At 56.6% G+C, this 20885-nt stretch overlaps 1 protein-coding gene across 2 annotated transcripts in view; it reads left to right on the forward strand.

The window, feature by feature from the left end:
- Window positions 1–20885, forward strand: part of PLCG1 (phospholipase C gamma 1) — a 35350-nt gene that overhangs the window by 337 nt on the left and 14128 nt on the right. For both annotated transcript variants that reach the window (XM_057530206.1, XM_057530207.1), the window contains exons 2-5: window positions 22–346; window positions 19484–19636; window positions 19723–19816; window positions 19958–20005. In XM_057530206.1, the coding sequence (XP_057386189.1) occupies window positions 130–346; window positions 19484–19636; window positions 19723–19816; window positions 19958–20005 (512 nt within the window). In that variant the 5' untranslated portion in view covers window positions 22–129. The remainder of the gene's footprint in view (window positions 1–21; window positions 347–19483; window positions 19637–19722; window positions 19817–19957; window positions 20006–20885) is intronic.

A 20885-nucleotide genomic window follows, 5' to 3' on the forward strand; every position in this document is an offset into this window, starting at 1 on the left:
CCGCCCCGTCTCCGCCCGCAGGAGCCGCCGCCGGGGTCTGCTCGCCCGCCGCCTCCGCCGCCGCCGCCGCCAGCTCGCTCCCGGCGGGCCTGCGCCGCGGCCGACTGTGCCGCCCCCAGCGCCGGAGCCATGGCGGGCGCCGCGTCCCCCTGCGCCAACGGCTGCGGGCCCGGCGCGCCCTCGGACGCCGAGGTGCTGCACCTCTGCCGCAGCCTCGAGGTGGGCACCGTCATGACTTTGTTCTACTCCAAGAAGTCGCAGCGGCCCGAGCGGAAGACCTTCCAGGTCAAGCTGGAGACGCGGCAGATCACGTGGAGCCGTGGCGCCGACAAGATCGAGGGGGCCAGTAAGTGCGCCCCCACTCCCTGGGGCCCGCCGCGCGCGCGGGGGTCTGCGCCCGGCTCCCGCGCGCCCCGGGCCGCCGATGGAGAGAGACTTGGGCAAACTTTCGGGCTTTCCCCCCACACCCTGTGGGCCCCGCCCCCGCCTCGGCCCGGGTGGTCACCGGGGGCGGGGGGCATCCGGGTCCTCAGTCACCTGACAGGACACCCCTTTCCCCAGCAGGGGGGGAGTGTTCCAGGCTCTTTGCCCAGAGGCCTAAAAATCCTAGCGGGTTGGAGACCAGCGAGGCCGGCGTCTGGTCCCCCACAGCCCGGGAGCGGTGTCGGCCGAGGCGACGGGAGCCGAGGCAGCGTGCCCCCCGCCAGCCCCAGAACTGGGGCCGGAGCAGATGCGCGCCCTTTCTCCAAAAAGAGCAGTCTCCGCGAAACTCTGGGCCTCCCGGCTGGGCTCATACTTAGAACGGAACCTTTGGGTTCCCTGAGTAGAACTTAGGCAGTTGTTACGGGAGGGCTGGTTTTGGAGCGGAACCGGGCCTACGCATCTCCGTCACGGGGAGAGGGAGGAAGGTGGTCCCGTTCGGTTTGGAAAAGCCTGAGGGGAGGCAGTGGCTGCTTTTTCCCGCCGCTTCTTTTGTCCTGAAGTTGAATTTTGGAGGTCTGTGTGCGTGGGCAGACACCCAAAGCCGAGGCACGGAGAGGGGCCAGGCTCCCCTTGTCCTTGGATGCGCATTCTCAAGAGCTTGGCCCCCAGAAGGCCAGCCTCACTGCCGTGTGTCAGGTACTCTTCAAGAGCACGCAGCCAAATTGGGGTCTAGCCCTTTGTGTCCTGTGGCCTGTGTCCCGTAGCTGGAGGGAGCCAGGAGTGGCTACTCTTGATTTCCTGCCTCTTTGCCTTCCCAGGCCTGACCTTGGCTGCTTTTGCGAAGGAGGGAGGTGGGGGATTTTGAAAAACCCCAAATCCTTCAGAGTGTTATTCCACTGAGTGCGTGCTTGTGCTGTGGCCGGATGCGCCCCCAGCTCTGCTCTCCGTTCCCCCGCCTCCAAGTGTGAGGGGCGATGTGTCTGCAACCCCAGACTGTGGGTTGCTTCCTGCAAGGACCCCCAGAGACTGTTAGAGCCAGGTTCAGAATTAGGTCCATGTGAAGGAAGGGGGTTCAGGAAGTGACACCCCCAAGGGAAGGTCCCACAGACCTCCTTGGCTGTGGTGTACCTCCCTGTAGATGGCTGAGAAGATTGGGAGGAAGGAAGGTCTTACGGTGAGGCAGCCGTCCTCAACTACAGACTCCAGACCTGACACAGCTGCCGAACTTCCACACGGCAGCCGCCTTCCTCGGTGCCCCCATCGGCCCTGTCAGCCATTGGGAGAGAATTTTAGTGATTTGAGAGACTGGATTCCGAAGTGGAGGAAGGACAGACACTGCAGAGAGCTGGGATGGTCCTGGGAACGTCACCCAGGCATCAGACTCCAGGCGCAGCCCCTTCCATGTTTCTGTGGTGCTCTGTGTGCTCTCCCGAATTGGTAGCACGGGCTGGAGGTTCCCAGATAGACTTCTCCTGGGTAACAGGCTGCATTTCAAACCGTGCACGTGACCAGCAGGCAGTAAGTGCAGCACAGTGGTTGAAGGCAAGGTTGGATTTGAAGCCCGTGTATATTAGTTGTGTATCCCCTGCAGCTAGCTACTTCTCTGAGCTTTAGTTTCCTCATCTGTGAAGTGGGAGTAATAACACATCCACTATATTTGGTTGCTCTGGGGGTTAAATGAGAAGATTAATGTAAAACAGCTAGCACAGTGCCCGACGCATTGTAAATGTTTAATAAATGTAAGCCGTTATTAATGGTACCAATAATAGAGTATGACTGCTCTCCTGGACTGGGACTGTGTGGCTGCAGGAGAGCGTGAAGGTGTCGGAAGGGAGGAGGATGGGGCCCCAGTTCCCATTTCACTTAGATCACTACCCAGAGATGGGAGGGTATGGTTTTGTTTTGCCCTGACCCAACTACTCAGCTACCCACCTATCAGTAGAACAGTGAATAGAGTAAGTATAAGGAGACGTGCACATCTGACTCATGGGTGGGTAACTTTCTCGTTTGTAAGTTGGGGCCTGTACAGAAGGCATGGGTGTGGAGAGGCAAGAGGCTAGTCCACGATGTCTCAGGTGTTTGGGGATGGAGGCAGGAATGCGGAGGACCTGATGACCCCAGCCCCCAAGGGTGGCTCAGCCAGAGAGGTACATGTTCAGTGATCTCATCAGTTAGCTGGGATTTGAGAGGCCTGGAGCGTGGGCAAAGGATGTAGAAGGGACCCTGGCCCTTTGATTTTGGAGGCCCGGATTGAAGGATTCCGGGTGAGAAGGCTAGTGGACACTCGTGTGGAGTTCAGACCTTGCAAACCAGAGCCTCAGGCTGAAGCTGTCCCATTGCTGCCTATTCATGGGTGCACCTCATTGTCGGGTTCTGATCCCTGCAGCCCCTCTCTGTAGGTTCTGAGGAAGTCTAGACTGCCAGCAGGGCCCCTTGCCATCTGGCCTCTTGCCCAGGTGCCTCAGGTGTCTGGCCTTTTCCTGCTGACCCTGCCAGGGTACCACGCAGTGCCTGTAGCCTGGCCAAAGAGAGAGGGACACTTCTGGGACCCTCAGGGTGTCCGTGGCCCTGAGGAGAGACTGGGGTTCAATGAAAGTACACGGCACTCGTGTAGAGCAGGGGTCCCCAACCCCCGGGCCATGGACTGGTACCCGTCCTCGGCCTGTCAGGAACCGGGCCGCACAGCAGGAGGTGAGCGGCGGGCGAGTGAGCGAAGCTTCATCTGCCGCTGCCCATCGCTCACATTCCCGCCTGAAACGCCCCCCGTCAGTGGAAAAATTGTCTTCCTTGAAACCAGTCCCTGGTGCCAAAAAGGTTGGGAACCGCTGATGTACAGGACCTCATTCTGGCCTAACTCTGTGCCCTCTCACTTTATCCCGCGCTTGTGAGACGGGGCTGGCAGGTGCTCACTTCTCCGGTGGGAGTTTGGCTTACAAGAGGGGTGGGGAAGTGCCCTGGTGCTGGTTGTCATGGTGGTGTGACAGGAACCAGGTCGATGCTGGGCTTTTTATGTTGCAGATACTGACTTAAATGAGCACAAAGCAGTTACAGACTTCCTGCTGAGTGCTACAGAGACTTTGCATCATGTTTTCTTGGCTGATCCTCTAAAGGGCCTGGAGTACCACCCCACTTTACAGATGAGGAAATAGAAATGTAGGGAGTGAATTGTGCTGCCATGTGACAGCCTCAGTTGGCTCTCCAGTCGGTGGCTGGCCGGCCAGTTCCAAAAGGACTCAGAGCCCCGGGGTTGTGCTGTGAGTGGTCTCAGGCCCCCGTTCCTGTGGTCTGCGTTGCTCCTCTGAGGAGAAGCCTTTGTGTTCAGACTGTTCCTTACAGACAGCCTCAGCCTCTCTCGGCTCTGGCTCTACACTTTTCCCTCTGGTGCCTTCTGCGATGAGAGGTTCAGTCAGGGGTCATTGTGGGTACAGCGGCTCAGGCTCCATGGTGGGCTCTGAGTGCCAGCCAAGCGTATCTATGGGGACTTTTGCAGCCCCAGCCTTTCGTCTTTGATTCTTCCGTTGACACCCTCCTAGATGCCAGGCTTTCTCAGGTGGTGAATGAAAACAGGCCCTTGCCCTCAGGGAAACTAAAGGGGACAATGGAATGGTACCTTTGATGCCAGGGGTAGGGAGTGGCAGAAGAAAGCACACCGCCTGGACAAGGCAGTCAGGCTCACAGGGTAGGTGACTTTGGTACCAGCTGTCTGAGGCCTGACCCCTGTGGCTGTCAGACTGCTGAGGAGACAGACCGCAGGGCCAGCTCTGAAGGCTGGGCCCAAGGTGCCCGAGGAGGGCAGGCCTGTATCACTGGGTATTTTCTTTGTGCTGGCTGGTTGCTCCCGGTGGGAGAGGGGTGAGAGCACGTGTCCGGATCTCCAGAGCTAGCCATCCTCGCCTGTGCGTTTCCTGTCTGACTAGTTTTTCCAGGGGAAGTCAGACCTCTTAGTGTTTCCTCAGCCCCCCAGGCTTGCCCTGATGTGTGGGTTTCCAGACCAGCACGGCCAGGCCCCCTGTCCAGCTGGGGCTTTTTCTTTCCTGTGAACCTAGGAAAGGGCCCTGCTTCACAGATGCCTGGAAGAGCTGAGCACAGCAGCGCTGGGGCCCCCAACACCTCCACCTTCTCTGTGTGTGTGCACGTGCCCACACAGACGTACGCAGATGCACAGGCTTGAGTTACCAGTTAGAGATCTTGGTCACTAGCTTGTTTTGGGTAGCCCCTTAGAATGAGGGGCATTTATTTGCTCAATAAATATTGTGTGAAAAAAAAAAGAAAAAAAATAAAATAAAAAATAAATAAATATTGTGTGAACACCTCTTACTTGCCCAGTGCTAGGCACTGAGGGTTCAAAAGATGGATAAGACTTGGTCGGTGCCATTGAGCGACTCCCAGACTCCTGGAAGAGACAGATTTGGGAACGTGTAATTATAACCCCGTGTGTCAGGTACCATGATAGAGGTCCATACCGAGAGCTTCCGGAGTGCAGAGTAACGAGCTCTGCTCAGCAAGCAGGAGGGCGAGAGGAGAGAGCTGGGAAGGCTTCACACGGAAGGTGGCCAGGGAGCTGGGCCTTCCTGAGTGGTTGAGGAACTTGCCTGTGCCCTGGCTGAGGCCCTGGGGGTAGCTGTGCAGGGGTTGGGCTGGGGGTGGCGTAGGGAGGGCCATGGCCTGCTGTACCTCGTGGGTTGTGCTCTGTGCTATAGGCACAGCTGTCACCAGAGGCTGAAGCGGGACTGTCCTGTGTTTGTCTGGGAGAGGTGGAGGAGGGAGACCAGTGAGCCACTGCAGTTTGCAGGAGAGACCTGATGAGCACAGCACAGCCTCCTTGCGAGACAGGCGGGAGGCGGCAGTGATGGAGGGGAGGGGAGGGGCTGGGTCTGGAGGGAGGAGGCACTGGAGCCAGAGTAGCTTAGCATTTGGGCTCTGAACTCTGACTGCCTAGGTTAAAATCCTGTTGTGCAGCTTACTTGCTCTGTGACCTTGAGCGTGTGACTTTATCTCTCTGGACTCCTTGTTTGTAAAAGAGGGATAGATTACATTTTTCTCATAAGGGAGTTGTGAGGATTCGGAGAGAATCTGTAAGATGCTTCGCATAGAGTGTAGCACCGTGTAAGTGCTTCACGCATGGGAGCCCTGATGAGGAGGAAGGTGAAGATTAAGTTGCCCAGGAGGACCTGTTAGTGGAAGGGAGCAAATGTACCTGTGGTATTGAGGGGGCTGGCCACCAAGCGCTTGATTCGGAGACAAGGAGTCCACCTAGCCTCTTTCTTGAAGCTCTCGGGAGCCCCTTTGTCATCAAGGCTGTTTCCTGCCGCTGACTTTTGCAGGGTGCCAGGGCAGTTGGCTGTGAGCAGCAGCTTTGGTATCATATGAAGATATCAGATTGGCCTATTTCTGAGAAATGCTACCTGAGCGCATTGGTGGGAGACCCCTGTCTTCCAGGAAGTGCTTTAACGCCAGCACGTCAGTGTGCTAGGGCCTGCCTTTGCCTCTCCCGTCACCATCCCAGCCGGCCTCCGTTAATTCAAGGCATCTCTTCCCACTCTGTGCCCTCTTCTCTGGGATGTGGCTTCAAGGAGGTCAGCGGTGGCGAAGTTGGAGGGAGGAAGTGAGGCCTAATGTAGCAAAGGCCTGATATTAGGGGATAGGAGACTTTTTCCCCCTCTCTGCTCCCTCTCTTAGAACTGCAGAAGTCAGTGGGGACTTTGGGGGGAGTCCCAGGAGAAGTGGAGGTGGGGCAGGAGGAGGGGAGTGTTCTGGAGCTCCTAGTAGAGTGCTTTGTTTAGAGAAGCATGGCGCCCGGGCTTCTCTGGGGGGAAGTCTTTGAGAGCAGCATGGTAACAGGTGATAAGACTCTAGGCGGAGCCCAGGGTGAGGAGTGGCCTCCAGCAGCTGTAGCCAGAATCAGTCAGATTTGGGTCTGAGTCTCAGCTCTTCCTGTGACCTTGGGTACAAGTCACTTTAACCTATCTCAAACTGATCTTCAGCTGTAAAAATAATTTCTCCCTCATGGAGCAGTATATTAACAATGGTCAAATGAGATCCATATGAGAGTGAGAGATTTTATGTGAGAGTGCTCAGCACAGCATGTGGCACTCGCGGGTGCTTAACAACTATTTGTTTCCTTTGCTTTCACCGTAACTAACTACAGAGCTCCAGTTCTTCTGTCCACCATGAAGCTGGCTGCCGTGGCTGCTCTGACAGCCTGGGCTAGAAGTCGGTTTCCTACTTCTTTTCTTTGTTCCCTCCCTGAGTCTGTACACAGAGGTCGGGGGCAGGAGAAAAATTGGGTACTTGAATAGTGCGTTAGTTCATGGAGCATTTTCTCATCCATTATGTTGTTTGAGCTCCACCACAGCTCCAACTGAGAGGCGGGAATGCTAGGCTCTCCCTTGTAGATGAGGAAACCAAGGCCCCAAGGCTAAGGTGCCCCAGCAGGTTCATGGTAGTGCTGGGACCAGAGCCTGGAACTTCTGATTCCCACTGCAGTGTTCAGTTTATTCCTCCACTCTGGGGAAATGACAGTAAGGTGGGTGTTCTGCAGGACCAGAGTTGTTTTACTTTATGTGGACAGAGCTCTCTGATCTCTCCTCTGCCCTCTGGGCAGATGTGCTGGTCGACGCGCCCAGGCCCCCTTCCTGGCGCACTGGACTCAGAGCCTCCATCGGGACCCTCTGCTGCCCTCGGCTTGCCACAGCCCCCATTGAGATGCTTCTCTCCCTGCTGCGGGGGCGAAGGTAGCAGAAGAGCCTTGCCCTGACTTGCTCTTACTGGGCTATGGTGACAACCACACTGAGCCTCTGCCAGGGCAGTGGGAGCCTGGGGCTCTGGGCTCTAGGTGGCCTGAGAAGGGCCTCTCCAGGACCCCGACGACAAGCTGAAGCACGTGCCTTCGTCCACGTGTTCCTTCGTTCATCCCACATTTAGTGTGGTCTTAGCTCCTGTGTGTTAGGTACGCTGAACCAGACATGATGACTCCAGCCTCTGACTTGTTCACTGTGGCAGTAGATCTCTAGCGTATTGAGCTTTCCATATCACCATAGCTACTCTTTCCTTGAAGGAAAGAAAAAAAAAGCCCTGAAAACAGCTTTCTTGGGCCCTGTGGCACACTGAACAAGTGAGGTGCCACTTGTGCCTCCCTGGCTTTGGACTCTGGCATTTGCTGGCGTGCCAAGCACTGTGGAGTCTAGCGGTAGACATAAAGGTTAAGGCACATACAGCCAGAAAGAAAAAATGACGACGGGCTCCAGGCGCGCTGAGAAGGAAACAAGCCGAGCTTGCTCTGTCGGTCTGGGGAGATGAGAGTGTGCTGCGCTCATCTCCATGGCTGATGGCAGCCGAGGCTTGGCTCTCCCGTAGGCCACGTGTGTGCACCGTGGCGAGCCACCCCGCTGTTTCCGGAGGGGGGCCTTGGCGGCTCTGGGTCTGCCCCCAGGGGCAGAGCCTGAACACACCGGGCAGATTAGTCCGGAGGAGGATTTGGAGAAAGGAGGCCGGGGAGGAATTAGTTCCTCTGACTTGGGCACGGGGTACAGTGAGGGTGGCCCCGCTGTTGTGGCAGGTAGGCTGCAGCCCTTGTGGGTCAAGAGGCTGCCTTGGCTGGGGTCTCGGAAACAGGGAACTTTGTGTTCACACTCCGAGGTATCATAGCTGTACCCTTGCCTAATTGTATCTCTCCACCTTCACCCCAACACACATACCCCTGCTTGAGCTGCCCCAGAGCCACAGCTTCCTGCTGCCACCCCAGAGTTAGAGCTGCTCGTCACAGCTGGGTGTGCTGGGGCCTCCAGAGGGCGCGGAGACTGAGGCTGCCTCGAGAGAGTGCCCTCAGCCCTAGAGGAGAGGGAAGAAGTGTGAGAAGGAGGAGGTCACTGGATACGTTGGGGCTGGGGAAGAGGCGGTGGGGACGGTGCATGTGGTTGCTTTGGTGGAGGCTGAGGTCCCAGGAGATGCGGCTCGGAGAGTCTCCACTTGCATTCCTGCCTCAGTTCTTGATGGTCTCCCTCTCCTCCTTGTAAGACTAGTTCCTTCTGAGGAGGGGCTTGGCTTGCCTTTAAGAGGCTGCAGTGGCTGAGTGCCCAAGCACAAGTACTAGCTCTCTCCCCGACTTGTCACCTCTAGGAACCAAGCCCATCCTGGGGGAAGCAGGGAGGGCTCCTTTTTATAGCCCACATGTAGTCTTTGTGTATAGGCTCTGCTGCTTCCTTCTGGGCCCTTCCCGGTGTTGGCCGGTGGCCCTGGCTTCAGCAAGACTCAGGATGCAGAATAAATGGGGCAGGACTTTCTCCTGCAGGAGACTGGCATCTCCCTTGCTGAGCCAGGCCTGGCACAAAGCAGCCTGGAGTTAGGAAGCAAGAAAAGGAGGTGACCCAGTCCTTGATCCTGGGAAGCTTGTGATCTGGAACGTGCAGGAAACCGTCAAAGCCCAGGGCCGGCAGGAGACAGTTGTGCCTAAAGTGCTGTTGGCTGAGCGCGGGGCTCCAGAGAGAATCAGCCTGCCACTGTGGGTCGCTCCCCCTGCTGGCTAGCAGGCTGGCGTTGGCTAGAGGATCAAGGCGTGGGCCCGGTGAGGAGTGGACGGTCTGACCAAAGCTCCAGGCCCTGGTGGCAGACATCTGACCAGACTGGTAAGGCATTGGGCCACGGAGAGTTGGACCGCTTGTTTGTGTGAGACCTAATTCTAACTCATCGGGGGTGGGCCATTCACATTGGGGTTGGCTTCCTGTTTTCTTGGACACCTGGGGACATGGCTGAGCTGAAATGTCCTGAGGGAAGTGGTTGTTTGAGGGGCTCCCCCAAGGTCCCAGTGTCCTTGGCCTGGCCTTGCCCTTGCAGGGGTAGGGCATTGACCATACTGGGATTCTGGCTGTGTAGCTGTGGGTGTGTGGTGGGTGAATGCAAACCCCATGGGATTGTGTGACTTCAGCCTCAGGCCCAGAGAGTGTGGGCCCGAGTTCATGGAGTGACTGACCCTAGGAAGGAGGGGAGGAGTTGGCCACAGGTCCCAAAGGCTTCTGCGCCTACTTGAGGGTAGGAGGTCAGCTGGGAAGTTGGGTAGCGACAGGGGCGGGGGGTGACAAGTCCCTCTCTGAGGCTCTGCAGACCACTTCCCCCTGTTTGTCCTCCGGTAGCTCTCCTGTTCTGACCCTAACACAGTAATTGAGTATAATGTGCCTGTGTTCGCCTGTCAGTTCCTAACTGGAGCTGGCCTTTCTTGGGAGCTCTTAGCATATCCAGCAAGGAGGTTAGAAAACATAGTATATATCGCTTTGTCAGGGATTACTCAGAGCCTCTTGAGGCCAGCAGTAAAATGCAGAGAGAGTCCCCTCCAGTGAGAACACCTGATGCCTAGACTGTTCCTTGAGGGTGTCCTGGTCCCTGGCCTGAGAACTGGCCCACACTGGAAGGGTGAGGCTCTGCAGGCAGGGGTGGGAGGCTAGCAGGCAGCTGTCTGTGCTACAGGAGGTGAGGCCAGGAGCTGTCTTAAGAGGGTGGAACCAGGAAATTAAAATCAGGAAGGGCAAGTCCCAAGGTAGCCACTCCTCTCAACAGAGGAGGTGATTTTGAAGAATCTGAGCTGGGCTTCCTGGGCAGGCAGGGAGTGGGTGTTCCCTATCACCTCGGAGTGAGGTCAGAGAGTAGGTCACATACTGGGGCCTTGGCTCCCCGGGAAGCGCAAAAGGAGGACAGGAGAGTGGCTTGGCTTGGGCTGGTGTTGCCCAAAGGGAGTGGCCCGCTGAGGAGAGGCTGGGCCAAGCAGCTCTAAACCCGGAGAGCAGGTGGGTGTACAGGAGAGGGCGTCTGAATGAGCAGGCCTGTGACTTACTGACCCTTGTCATTGTTTAGAACGTCTCCAACCTAATCAGGGTTGACTCTGTTGGGGGTTTGAGGGCTGGCCCCACATGTCCCCCAAAGAGGGAAGGGCCCATGGTAACAGTAACGGAAACCAAAGAGGCGGGGAGCCAGGGCCGGGGTGGTGAGACAGCATGGAGGTCAGCGAGCTCCACAGGGGAAGGTCTCTGCCATCCCACTCCCACCTGTACCCCAACTTCAGCCCCTATCACTCAGCCCCCAGCTGGAGGGCCCTATCATTTCCTTTCAGGGGAGGGCCCCAGATTTTTTCTTTTTTCTCCTAACACAGTCCATTTCCTGCTAGGCACTGGGGCATTGACACCAACAGGCATGGTTCATGCCCTCAAGGAGCTTATGCTCCAGTGGAGAAGACAGTCAGTCAAATAGCCTTAAAGTACACAGCGTTCCCACTCATCTAGGTACTAGGTAAATGTTGTGAATGATATTAGAAAAGCCAGTAGGACTTGTTCAAGGATTAGATTGGAGGGGGTGAGAGAAAAGATGTAAAGCATGATTCTAAAGAGTCTAGTTTATGCACCTCTTTGGAGGTGATGCTGTTAGCGGACCCAAGAGGTGTGGCAAGAGGCCTCGTTTTGGTGAGGGGTTGACTTTGAGGCGAACAGGTGGAGACGGCAAGTAGACAGTTGGTTTGAAGGGTCTGAAGCTTATAGTCGAGGAGTAGGCTAGAGCTGTGTTTGTGAATTGTCTGCATGACACTGACTGGGGAGCAGGTAGAGCATCGGGAGAGGAGAGGCCCTTGGCGTGGGCCTTGACGAAGGCCAGCGTGGGGATAGGTGGGGATAGACCTGGAGCCCAAGAAGAAGCAGGAAATCAGGAGAGGTTGTGAGGAGAAGTCAAGGGCAGAACTTCCAGCAGGAGGGAGGGTGTGGACAACGGTGTTGATTGCTCTAAGGGTCAGGAAAGAGGAGGCTAGAAAAGTGACTTATGCTCAGTACTCTGGTTCTCCAGGTGGCCTGAATGTACCATGAGGAGCGTTTCTTTGGGCCTTTTGAGATCCTGGACACTCCGATAACCAGCCCTGCTGGGCCCTCATCCTCTTCCCTGTAGCTGGGGGCCTGGCAGACACAGGCCATCTACAAAGAACTCGGGCAGCACCAGCCTGCAGAGGGGGCAGAGGTCAACCTGCAAGGGACTGCCTGGGGGGTCATGTGGGCTCGGGCAGAGAAGCTGGGGCAAGCCCCCTGCTACACCTGCCCCCACTGTGGTGTTGATGGCCAGTGGAGGCCCACCTTCCCTCCCCTCTCATCCATGAAACTCTGAATGCCCTTTTCCCCTAACGCCCAGACTGCTGCATCGATTCCTTGGCTTCTGTGATCCCCCCTGGCAGACCTGGGCAGGCCAGTCCTCCAGACCTGCCTTCTGTGGACAGAGTGGTCCAAGACTTCCCAAGTCCAGCTCCTCACTTTCTCTGGCTCTCGGTGCCACAGACACCTCCCTGTTGTTCTCCTCTTTGCAGGACCTCATAGTTATCTGCTTCCCCATCTGTTTCCTCCACCGGGCAGGGGCTTTCTGGCTTTCTCAGGGGCAGGAACTCCAATGCCTTACTGATCTCTGTTTATCCAGGACCCACCCCAGGGCCTGAAGTGGAGTAGACAGACGTTTGAAAGTTTGATCCCGGTGATGGAATGAAAGAACAAGCCCAGTAGATAACTGCTCATCTCTCTCCCAGCTTTGAGTTCCTTGGGTGGGGCCTCCTTGCCCTTCCTTCCTTTGGGGCCAGGGCATGCTGTTCCCACCTCTGAAATGGATGGGATTAATTTTGCATCTTAGGGAAGAGGGCTGCCTGCCTGAATGGTGTGAAGGCTTGCTGGGCTGCCCTGCTTTTTCTCTGCAAACCCAAGTTCAGGGTGGGTGCTGCTGTGGGGGCCGCTGCAGAGGGTCCCAGTTCTACATGAACTACCACGTGACCGTGACAAGACCCTTGGGAGCCTCCATTTCCTCATTGCTCCACAGAGGAGGTTCACCTAGAATCTAGACTCCAGATGATTCATGAACTGGCGAGGATCCTTTACAGCTGTGACCTGAAGCAGTTAGTATGTAGGAGTGCAGGGTTCCGTGTAGGAGGATCCCACAGATCCCCATCCAGCTGTCCGAATGGCCTTTTCCTGTTTATCAAGGTGGGAGAGGGTCCGGCTGCTCTTCTCGGTCAGGTGTTTGGGGAACGATGATGGACGAAACCCCAACCGGGAACAGATGCTGAGCTCTGCCCTGGGTGTGCCCTGTACTCCAGAGTTTGGCTAGGGCTTCCCTGTTGCATCTGGGAAGGGATTTAGTCCTCTCGCCCCTGCTGGTCTGGTTTGAAGGTGCTGCTGCACAGGATATGGGAAGGAGATAAACCCCAGCCTCACCTTCCCTTTGCTGCATGACCCTGTGACCCTGGGTCTCTGAGTCGGGATCCGTCCTTTGTAAAATGGAGGCTGAGAGCTCCCCACCCCTCCGCTCTCACCTTTCTCCCTGGGAGCTGCTCCGGACTGTTTCTGTTGGGCGGGGGTCGGGGGGACTCTCACTCTTCCTAGTCCTTGAGCAGTAGGTGGCTGGCATGGAAGCTGCTGGCCATCCCAGGCCCTGGCTCCTGCTGCATCAGACTCCTTTCCCACCTGTGCCCAGGTTCCGTCTTGTCTCCTTTTTGGCCACCTGCATCCTTCTCCTTCCAAGCTGTGAGACTCTGTCAAAGCTGTATGTTCCTGGCCGATCCAGGCACCCTGAGGTACAGAGGCCTCTGGCTTCCTGTGTAGGGCAGCAGAGGTGCAGGGCTGGGAATCAGCTGGTTGGCAGTGCGCTTCCCTTTGTGGCTTCCTTTCTCCATCTCAGCATCCTCTGGGGGAGAAAGTTCAGCTCCATTTGTGCTCTCTCCTGCCCTGATGTGTAGTTTCTTTGGAGGGTGGTACAGGAGGTGGCTGACTTGCGGGATGGGGACTGGGAATGACCCATCTGTTTGACCCAAGCTGTATGTGGAGAAGATGTGGTTGATGAGAGATCGTTTCTGGGAAGATCTGTACAACTCTCCCGACCCCTGGGACCTGCTCTTTTGAATCTCCTGGTGGCCTTGGCTTAGAGCCAAGCAGGGCGTGGTGCTCAGAGAGCCCTGCCTCTTCTCTTTTGTTTTCCCCAAAGCACCATTAGCTTCGCATGGTTCCCACCGGCTGCAGGAACCTGTGTACAGGAACCTCCCAGTGTTTTCAGATTACTCTGGCCCCCAGGGGCCGTGCCCGCCCCCTGCCCCCCCCACCCCGGTCTGGTCCTTCTTTCTTGTCTCCACATGGTCACCCCACTGACCACTGCATTTGCATCTGTGTTGGAGCTCCTCAGCCTTTGTTGCCCCACGGCACCACCTCTTCCAGGAAGTCATCCCTGATACCATCTTTGAGCATCTGTGGCCTCTTAGATAATTAGCTCTGGAGTCTAACTCTCGTGTGTTCATTCCTGCTTCTAAGCACTCTGTAAGCATTTTGAAGCCTCCCCAGGGACCTGGGTTAGGGAAGTGGAGAGGAGGCAGATGTGGTTTCTTCCTTGTGGAACTCACAGGTCAGTGGCCTTGACACCAAGGAGGCAGCAGACGGTGTGACCAGAATGCGGAAGCACCAAGTATGCCACTGGACCAGGCCTGATGGAAACTTAAGTGAGAAGGTGGGCCTGGCACATGCAGAGGCTCAGAGGTAGGAGGAGTGCTGGGAGCGGATGTGGGGCTGGGGTCTCTGGATCTCATGGCTCTGACTGGACTTGGGCCCTTTTGAGGAGTGCTGGGCTTTGCCCACCTTCCTCCAGGACACGCTGCAGGGCTGGGCGTCCACAGCCCACTGTCAGGGGCAGTGAAAACCCCAGGGGAAGGGACCTGTCCAGATAACATTCACTTACCTCTTTCAAGCTTTCTAGATGTTTTTAAAAAAACTTTCGTATTTATCATGACTTACAGCTATTTTAAGTTGTAAAAAGTATTTACATGCATTTTTATACTGTTAGTTTCTTTTTTTTTTTAGTTAATTTTTGGCTGCATTGGGTCTTCGTTGCTGCGTGCGGTCTTCAGTAGTTGTGGCATGCGGGCTCAGTAATTGTGGCTCGCGGGCTCTAGAGTGCAGGCTCAGTAGTTGTGGCGCACGGGCGTAGTTGCTCCGCGGCATGTGGGATCTTCCCGGACCAGGGATCGAACCCATGTCCCCTGCACTGGCAGGCGGATTCTTAACCACTGCACCACCAGGGGAGTCCATATACGGTTAGTTTCTATTGCAGTTTCCACCAATTAATTTATGCACTTAAAGGGAAGACTCTCTTAAGAGGAATATTTTGGCGAATGCATGTTTCATGTCCAGAAATATGTGATATGTGCCATTTCCTTTTTTTGTGTGTGGTGGTGGTGGTGGTTTTCTTGCCCGTATCTTCATTAGGGGGTTTAATTTTCAGTATGTCCTCTTGTCTCTTTCTAGCAAAATCACTTTGCTGACTCTCTGTGTAGTTCTCTGTCTGCATGTGAAGGGTTTATGGCAGGCCCACCCCCACTAAGGCCTTCACTTTATCCACAGGCTACCTAAGAGCTGAGAGACTTGCCCGAGGCCCAAGCTGTATCCTTGGAAACAGGATTTGAAACGTGGTGTTTGTGATTTCAGATCTGTTAGCGTTCTCTTCTGGTGCCCCACCCTATGCAAGGTCGGGGTATGTGTAGTGCCGGCACGTGTTGGCTAGTACGTAGGTGAGATGCTGTGACTGCAACAGGCCCGGTGCTGAGGCTCAGGAAGCAGCCTCTGGCTTAGAGCATGTCATGTCCAAGTGCACTGATGTGAACTCGGAGGCTCCACGAGTCCCACTCTTCCCCCATGGTGCCCCATCCCTGTGAGACCCTTTTTGGAGCCGGGGAAATGGCTACTTGGGTTCTTTTCCTTTGGCCAAGGCAGCTGTGGGCCAGCTTTACCTCGCCTAGGTTTGGGTTTGTCCCCGGCAAAGCCCTGGCAGTGGCCACTGTTGTCTCCCCTGCCGCTGGCTCACGTAGGCCCGATGTCAATGGCACTAGGCACACAGGCAGGGGGCTTCAGACTTCACTGGGACTGGCGGCTCCTGGCAGGGCCCTTATGCAACCCAGTGAGGTAGGAGGAATCCCCAGTTTACTGATGGGGAAACTGAGGCCAAAAGAGTGCGGGACTGGGCTTCCCTGGTGACGGCAGTAGTTAAGAATCCGCCTGCCAATGCAGGGGACACGGGTTTGAGCCCTGGTCTGGAGGATCCCACATGCCGCGGAGCAACTAAGCCCGTGTGCCACAACTAATGAGCCCACGTGCCACAACTACTGAAGCCTGTGCGCCTACAGCCTGTGCTCCACAAGAGAGGCCACCACAATGAGAAGCCTGCGCACCACAACGAAGAGCAGCCCCCGCTTGCTGCAACTAGAAGAAAGCCCGCATGCAGCAACGAAGACCCAACGCAGCCAAAAATAAATAAATTTTTTTTAAAAAGAGCGGGACTGCCCAGGACCTCACAGCTAGAATTTAAGATCTGTGTGGTTCTCCTCTGCTGGGCCTGGGCAGCCTTCAGGAAGGGAATGGTCAGGGCAGGCTTCCTGAAGGAGTGGGAGGAGGCAGCCTGGCCTGTGAGAAGGTCCTCAGCCCTTAGGGCTGGCATGTGAGGCCAGTCCCTGGTCCAGGTGCAGTGGTCCCTCATTAGCCCAGAGCCTCTTGGGGAGGGCTAGTCTATTTCTTCATGAGAGTTTGTGGGCGATTAAATGCCGGGGACTGAGTCCCCCTCACCGCCCAGGCTTGTCACTGTCTGCCATGGCCTTGCTTGGAATGGTAATACCCATGCTGTTCCTGGGGGCCTCTGCGTGGGCCTTGGGGACCTGGTCCTTAGAGGAATGAGCCCTCCATGGCTCCTAATGGGCTGAGCTGGCTGGGTTGTGTCGATGGACCCCCCCAGGCCCTCTAGGGTTTGGGTGAGCTTGGGGGCGGGCCTTTGTCATAAACGAAAGCCCTACTGCCTTCTGCTACACATCAGCCCAGCCTGGCTGCAGGCCCCTGGTTGTGGGATCCTGCCCTTGTCCTCAGAGAGTTCCCCCATCTCACTTCCCCATCTCCAGCCTAGCCAGGACCTCCCAGTACCGCTGGCTTTACTTTTCCCCATGTCCCTTGAATGTTATTCTCCGTGGTTCTATGTGGGAATGAGTGCTGGGTCGTGGGTTTCCTGCTCCTCTAAGCAGTTTTCCTCCCTCCCCCAAGCTCCCAAGTCCTGAGAGGGTCTCTCTTCCTGCCCTTCCTTCAGGTCTGACCCAGACCCTGCAGGGCAGAGGCCGTGCCTGTCCCAGGGGGTCTCCTTCCCTTGATGGCAGTCCCTGGGCAACCGGTCCTGGCTCTCAGGAAGAGGACCCTGCTGTATTTATTCTGGGAGGCGGGAGGGTGGGGCTGAGGTGGGAGGTCCCACAGGATGCAGCTTTTAAGAACCTGGTAGCGCCTCTCACCCTGGTGTCTTGTCCTTCCAGCCTGCGGTTGGCTTGATGGACTTGGAGGGCCTGAGGGCCGGGCTGACACCTCCAATGGGGAGAAGTACAAGGGGCCTTGTGGGGCCAGCAGGAGCCTGGGAGACTTGGGCTCCTGGCCCGGAGCTGTTGTGTGCCTACCTGGTCCCTGTTTTGGGTGGGAGCCTCTTGCTTCCGGCATGGTCTCACTGGAAATGTACTCAGGAGCACGGGGCAGGCCGCAGGGCACCTAGGACCCACTGGCAGTGGGTGTTGTGTGTACGTGTGTGTGCATACGCAGCACACGTGTGGGGTGCTGCAGGTGGCCTGGCAGCAGGCTTCAGACTGACCCCGCAGTTGCTTGCCGGGCGGTAGCCACATCGTGGACTAACTACCTCTGATGACTGGTGGGCAGCTGCGCGGAAGGGCCCAGGCTGTGGACCACACAGGCCTTGTCGGCCTGTATGCATTGTGTGTGTGAGGTCCTTTGCCTGTGTGAGAGGTGTGGGAGCGGGGTGACAGCAGCTCTGCACCGGAAAAGCGTGCTGGTTTCTGTTTCAGAGGGCAAGGTTTGTGGTTATTCTGCAGTTTCTGATCTGGGCATTTCCTCTGTTCAGCTCCTCCTTCCATCTTTGGGAACCCTGTCTTCTCAGGCTGGGTCTTTGTGACCCAGTCTCCCTCCCCACCCCACCCCCTCTGTTTTCACCTGAGCATAACTTTTCATTTTAAAAACCACTCCCATTGTGCTACCCCTCCCCCCAGTGGCGTGCCTGCTTTTCCCGTTGTTTGTTCAGTCATTCAGCAAGCACTGGGTGGCCTTGCCGGCCTGGGAGAGATTGAAGAACAAACACACACGTAGTGCCCCAGGGTGTCAAGGGCGTGATTACTGCAGGAAGGCTCTTCCAGATTGGGTCTTTGGTGGGAGAGAGTGGGGTCTGGGAGGTAGACAGCCCCTGGCTAGGGACCAAGGTGAAGTGGGGAACAGGAAACAGGACAGTTCTTGCCCTCAGGCCAGCTTCGGTGGGATGGAGCAGAGAAGATGGGAGGGCAGAAGTGGCAGTAAATCACTAGAGCCCCATCACAGGGGGCCTTGAAGGCCGGAGGAGGAGTGGGTTCTCCATAGTGAGCAACCTCAAGAGGGATCAGAACAACGTCTTATAAGATTCGTAGGCTCAAGAAGGATGGCTGATTGGTGAGAACTGGGGGGCAGGACATCGGGGGCCCTCAGCTGGAGGACTAGGCCTGTGAGGGTTGCTGAGGGCACGGGAGCAGGGCCCAGGGAGAACTGGCAGTGTTCTGGCAAGGGAGCTGGGCTTGGGGCTGGAAGCGATGCCACTGTTTGAGGTGGGATAGGTGGGGCACAGCTGTGGCTAGAGGGACAGGAAGAAGGCCTTGGGATTGGGCCTCTTAGAACATTCCAGCCGGGGTGCTGTGCGCTTCGGGCCAGGAGGGCTCTGGGGGGAGGTGGGCCAGGCAGCATGCTGGCAGCGCTCCTGGCTCCAGATCTTCCGGGCCAGTCTGGGTCGAGAGCATTTGAAGAGGCTGTAGAGCCAAGGGAGTGCTCAGAGTCATTTCTGGCGGCTAAGCCAGGCTTCTCTCTTTTGACCTCCCTAAATCTGTCTCTTTATCTGGCTGGAAAGTCTGCCCTCTGTGCAGGGTCCCAGCCAGCACCCGGGGACAGTGTGAGTGTGCAGCCGGGCCCTCTCCAGGCCTGGGGTCACAACCTGTGTGCCTGCTCCGACTGCCTGTGCAGACCACAGACCACCGAAGATGGCAGAGCCGAGGGAGCGGGAGGGAGGCTTGAATGAGTGCCCACCATGTGCCACCTACAGGACTGGGCACTCTGGGCTGTTAGGACTTTTGAGCTTAGCAACACCTCCAGGTGCCGCAGTCTGTTACCTGCGTTCACAGAGGGAAGCAGTGGGGTCAGAGTGGTCACTCTGCTGAGGTCGCGCAGCTAAGGTGAGGTGGAGCCAGGAGTCTAGTCCCAGCAGGCCCGTCCCAGGTCCCACACTGGTCTTTTATGCCACCCTGCCTTCTAGAGAAATTCAGTCAAGCTCTTTGCTCTAGAGATAGTAAAACCGAGATGGAGGGAAGTTAAATGAGTCACTCAGTGTCGTCTCTGAGTTAGCGGCTGAGGCAGTTCATCTGCTGCTCTGACCTGGGTGCTTCCCCAGTCTATGCCGTGAGGCCAGAATGGGAGCCATCCATGGGCAGCTGCTGCTCTTGCTGGGACTTGCTCAGGGATATTTAGGGGGTGGGCCATCAGGCTGCACCAGTTCTCTTGGCCCAATCCCTACTTCCTCCTGTGGACCCTGAAACCCATTTGGGCCTGCCCAGCCCCAGGCCTGCCCTTGGGACTTTACGATTCAGTTTGTGTACTTTTGTGTGAGGAAATGGTCCTCACAGAACAGCCGTGGGTCCCCATTTCTCTTTGTAGAGTCCAGCTCTTTCCCAGGTTAGAGTGACCCGCCTGTATTGTCAGCGAGGGAAGGTACACGGGACGGAAATTCCTGTGTCCACAGACGCTCAGCTTTTAGCAGAGCTCTGTCCTTAGACTCAGCCTAGTTCTCTTCGGTCCCCCAGTAGGACTGAGTGGTCTTGACTCTGCCCCTCTTCCCAGGGTTGGGGGGGGTCTCTCTTTGTGGTCCTCCATGAGGAGAGTGTGGGAATGAGTAGGGAGACCAGGCTGCCCTCGTTTCAGTGCTGACCCTGAGAGACCTCAGCCTGACCTTGACCTCTTCCCTGCCTTCCTAGTTGACATTCGAGAAATCAAGGAGATCCGCCCGGGGAAGACCTCACGGGACTTCGATCGCTACCAAGAGGATCCTGCTTTTCGACCGGACCAGTCGCACTGCTTTGTCATCCTGTATGGAATGGAATTCCGCCTGAAGACCCTGAGCCTACAAGGTGGGAGCTGAGGAGGTGGAGGAGGTGGAGGAGTTAAGGGGAACAGCCCCTGGCCCCAGGCTCAGCTCTTTACCCCTTGCTCATAGCTACGTCTGAGGATGAAGTGAACATGTGGATCAAGGGCCTGACTTGGCTGATGGAGGATACATTGCAGGCGGCCACACCCTTGCAGATTGAGAGGTAAGAACCCCCCCAGACGTGGTTAGGGTTGGGGCGTCGGGCTCTAGGGAGCAGGGCAGGGACTCAGGCCTCTGTGCCCAGAGCCTGCCTGCTGGTCTCCTCCCTAAGCCTGGGCCTCACTTCGGGCTTCTCTCCCTCCAGGTGGCTGCGGAAGCAGTTCTACTCAGTGGACCGGAATCGTGAGGATCGGTGGGTCCTGCGCTGTGGCTCTAGCCCAGCAGGGTGGGTTGGGACCGCCAGAGCAATAGCCCACCTTCAGGCAGCTGCCTGGAGAACCGGAGGACCTGCCTCAAGCAGGGTGGGCTGGCGGTTCTGGCACAAGGAGCTTCCTGCAGAAAGCCCCCTGATGGCCTTGTGCGAGCTGGCGGGAGAGGCCAGGGACAATAAGCCACGTGCCCTGCCACTGTGGGCAGAGACAGGCGGTGCAGAACTGGCTCTGGGTGTCCTGTAGTGTAGGGGGGGCGGTGCTTTGAAGCTCACGGCTTTGAGGCCATGGTATGACTACCAGAGGGGCTACAGAGAGGTGCAGGACAAAAGCTGGGTGATGGATGAGAAGGACCGTTGACTGGGAGAGAGGTGGACACCACGGAGGGTGTTGAAGAGAAGCATGATGTGACCCAGGTTCAGTTGCACAGAACTGCTAGCTGTGCTTGGAGAGTCCAGGGCAAGTGGAGTGGAGAACTCAGGGAGCAACTCTAACGCTCTGGGTGAAGAAGACTGGGTCAGGGTGGGGTATTAGGAGGGGGTTGGATTTTGGCTGGGCTGTATTTTGAAGATAGAGCCCAATAGCATTTCCTAACTGATTTTGGGGTGAGAGAGAGAGTTGAGGTTTATGGTAAAAAGCTTTTTGGCGTGAGCATCTGGAAAGGTGGACTTGGCATTGACTGAGATGGGGAAGGCCGTGGGAGGTGCAGATTTGAGTGGGTGAAGTCCTGTGATGCCCTTAGATGTTCAGGTAGAGATGTTGAGCAGGCAGGTGCGTAGAACGAGTTCAGGGGAGAAGTCAGGCTGGAGCTGGTACCTGAGGAGCACATAGGTGATTTGGAAGGCCACGAGGCTGGAGATGCCT

Source organism: Balaenoptera acutorostrata, chromosome 15 (assembly GCF_949987535.1).
Source record: "Balaenoptera acutorostrata chromosome 15, mBalAcu1.1, whole genome shotgun sequence".
NCBI lineage: Eukaryota > Metazoa > Chordata > Mammalia > Artiodactyla > Balaenopteridae > Balaenoptera > Balaenoptera acutorostrata.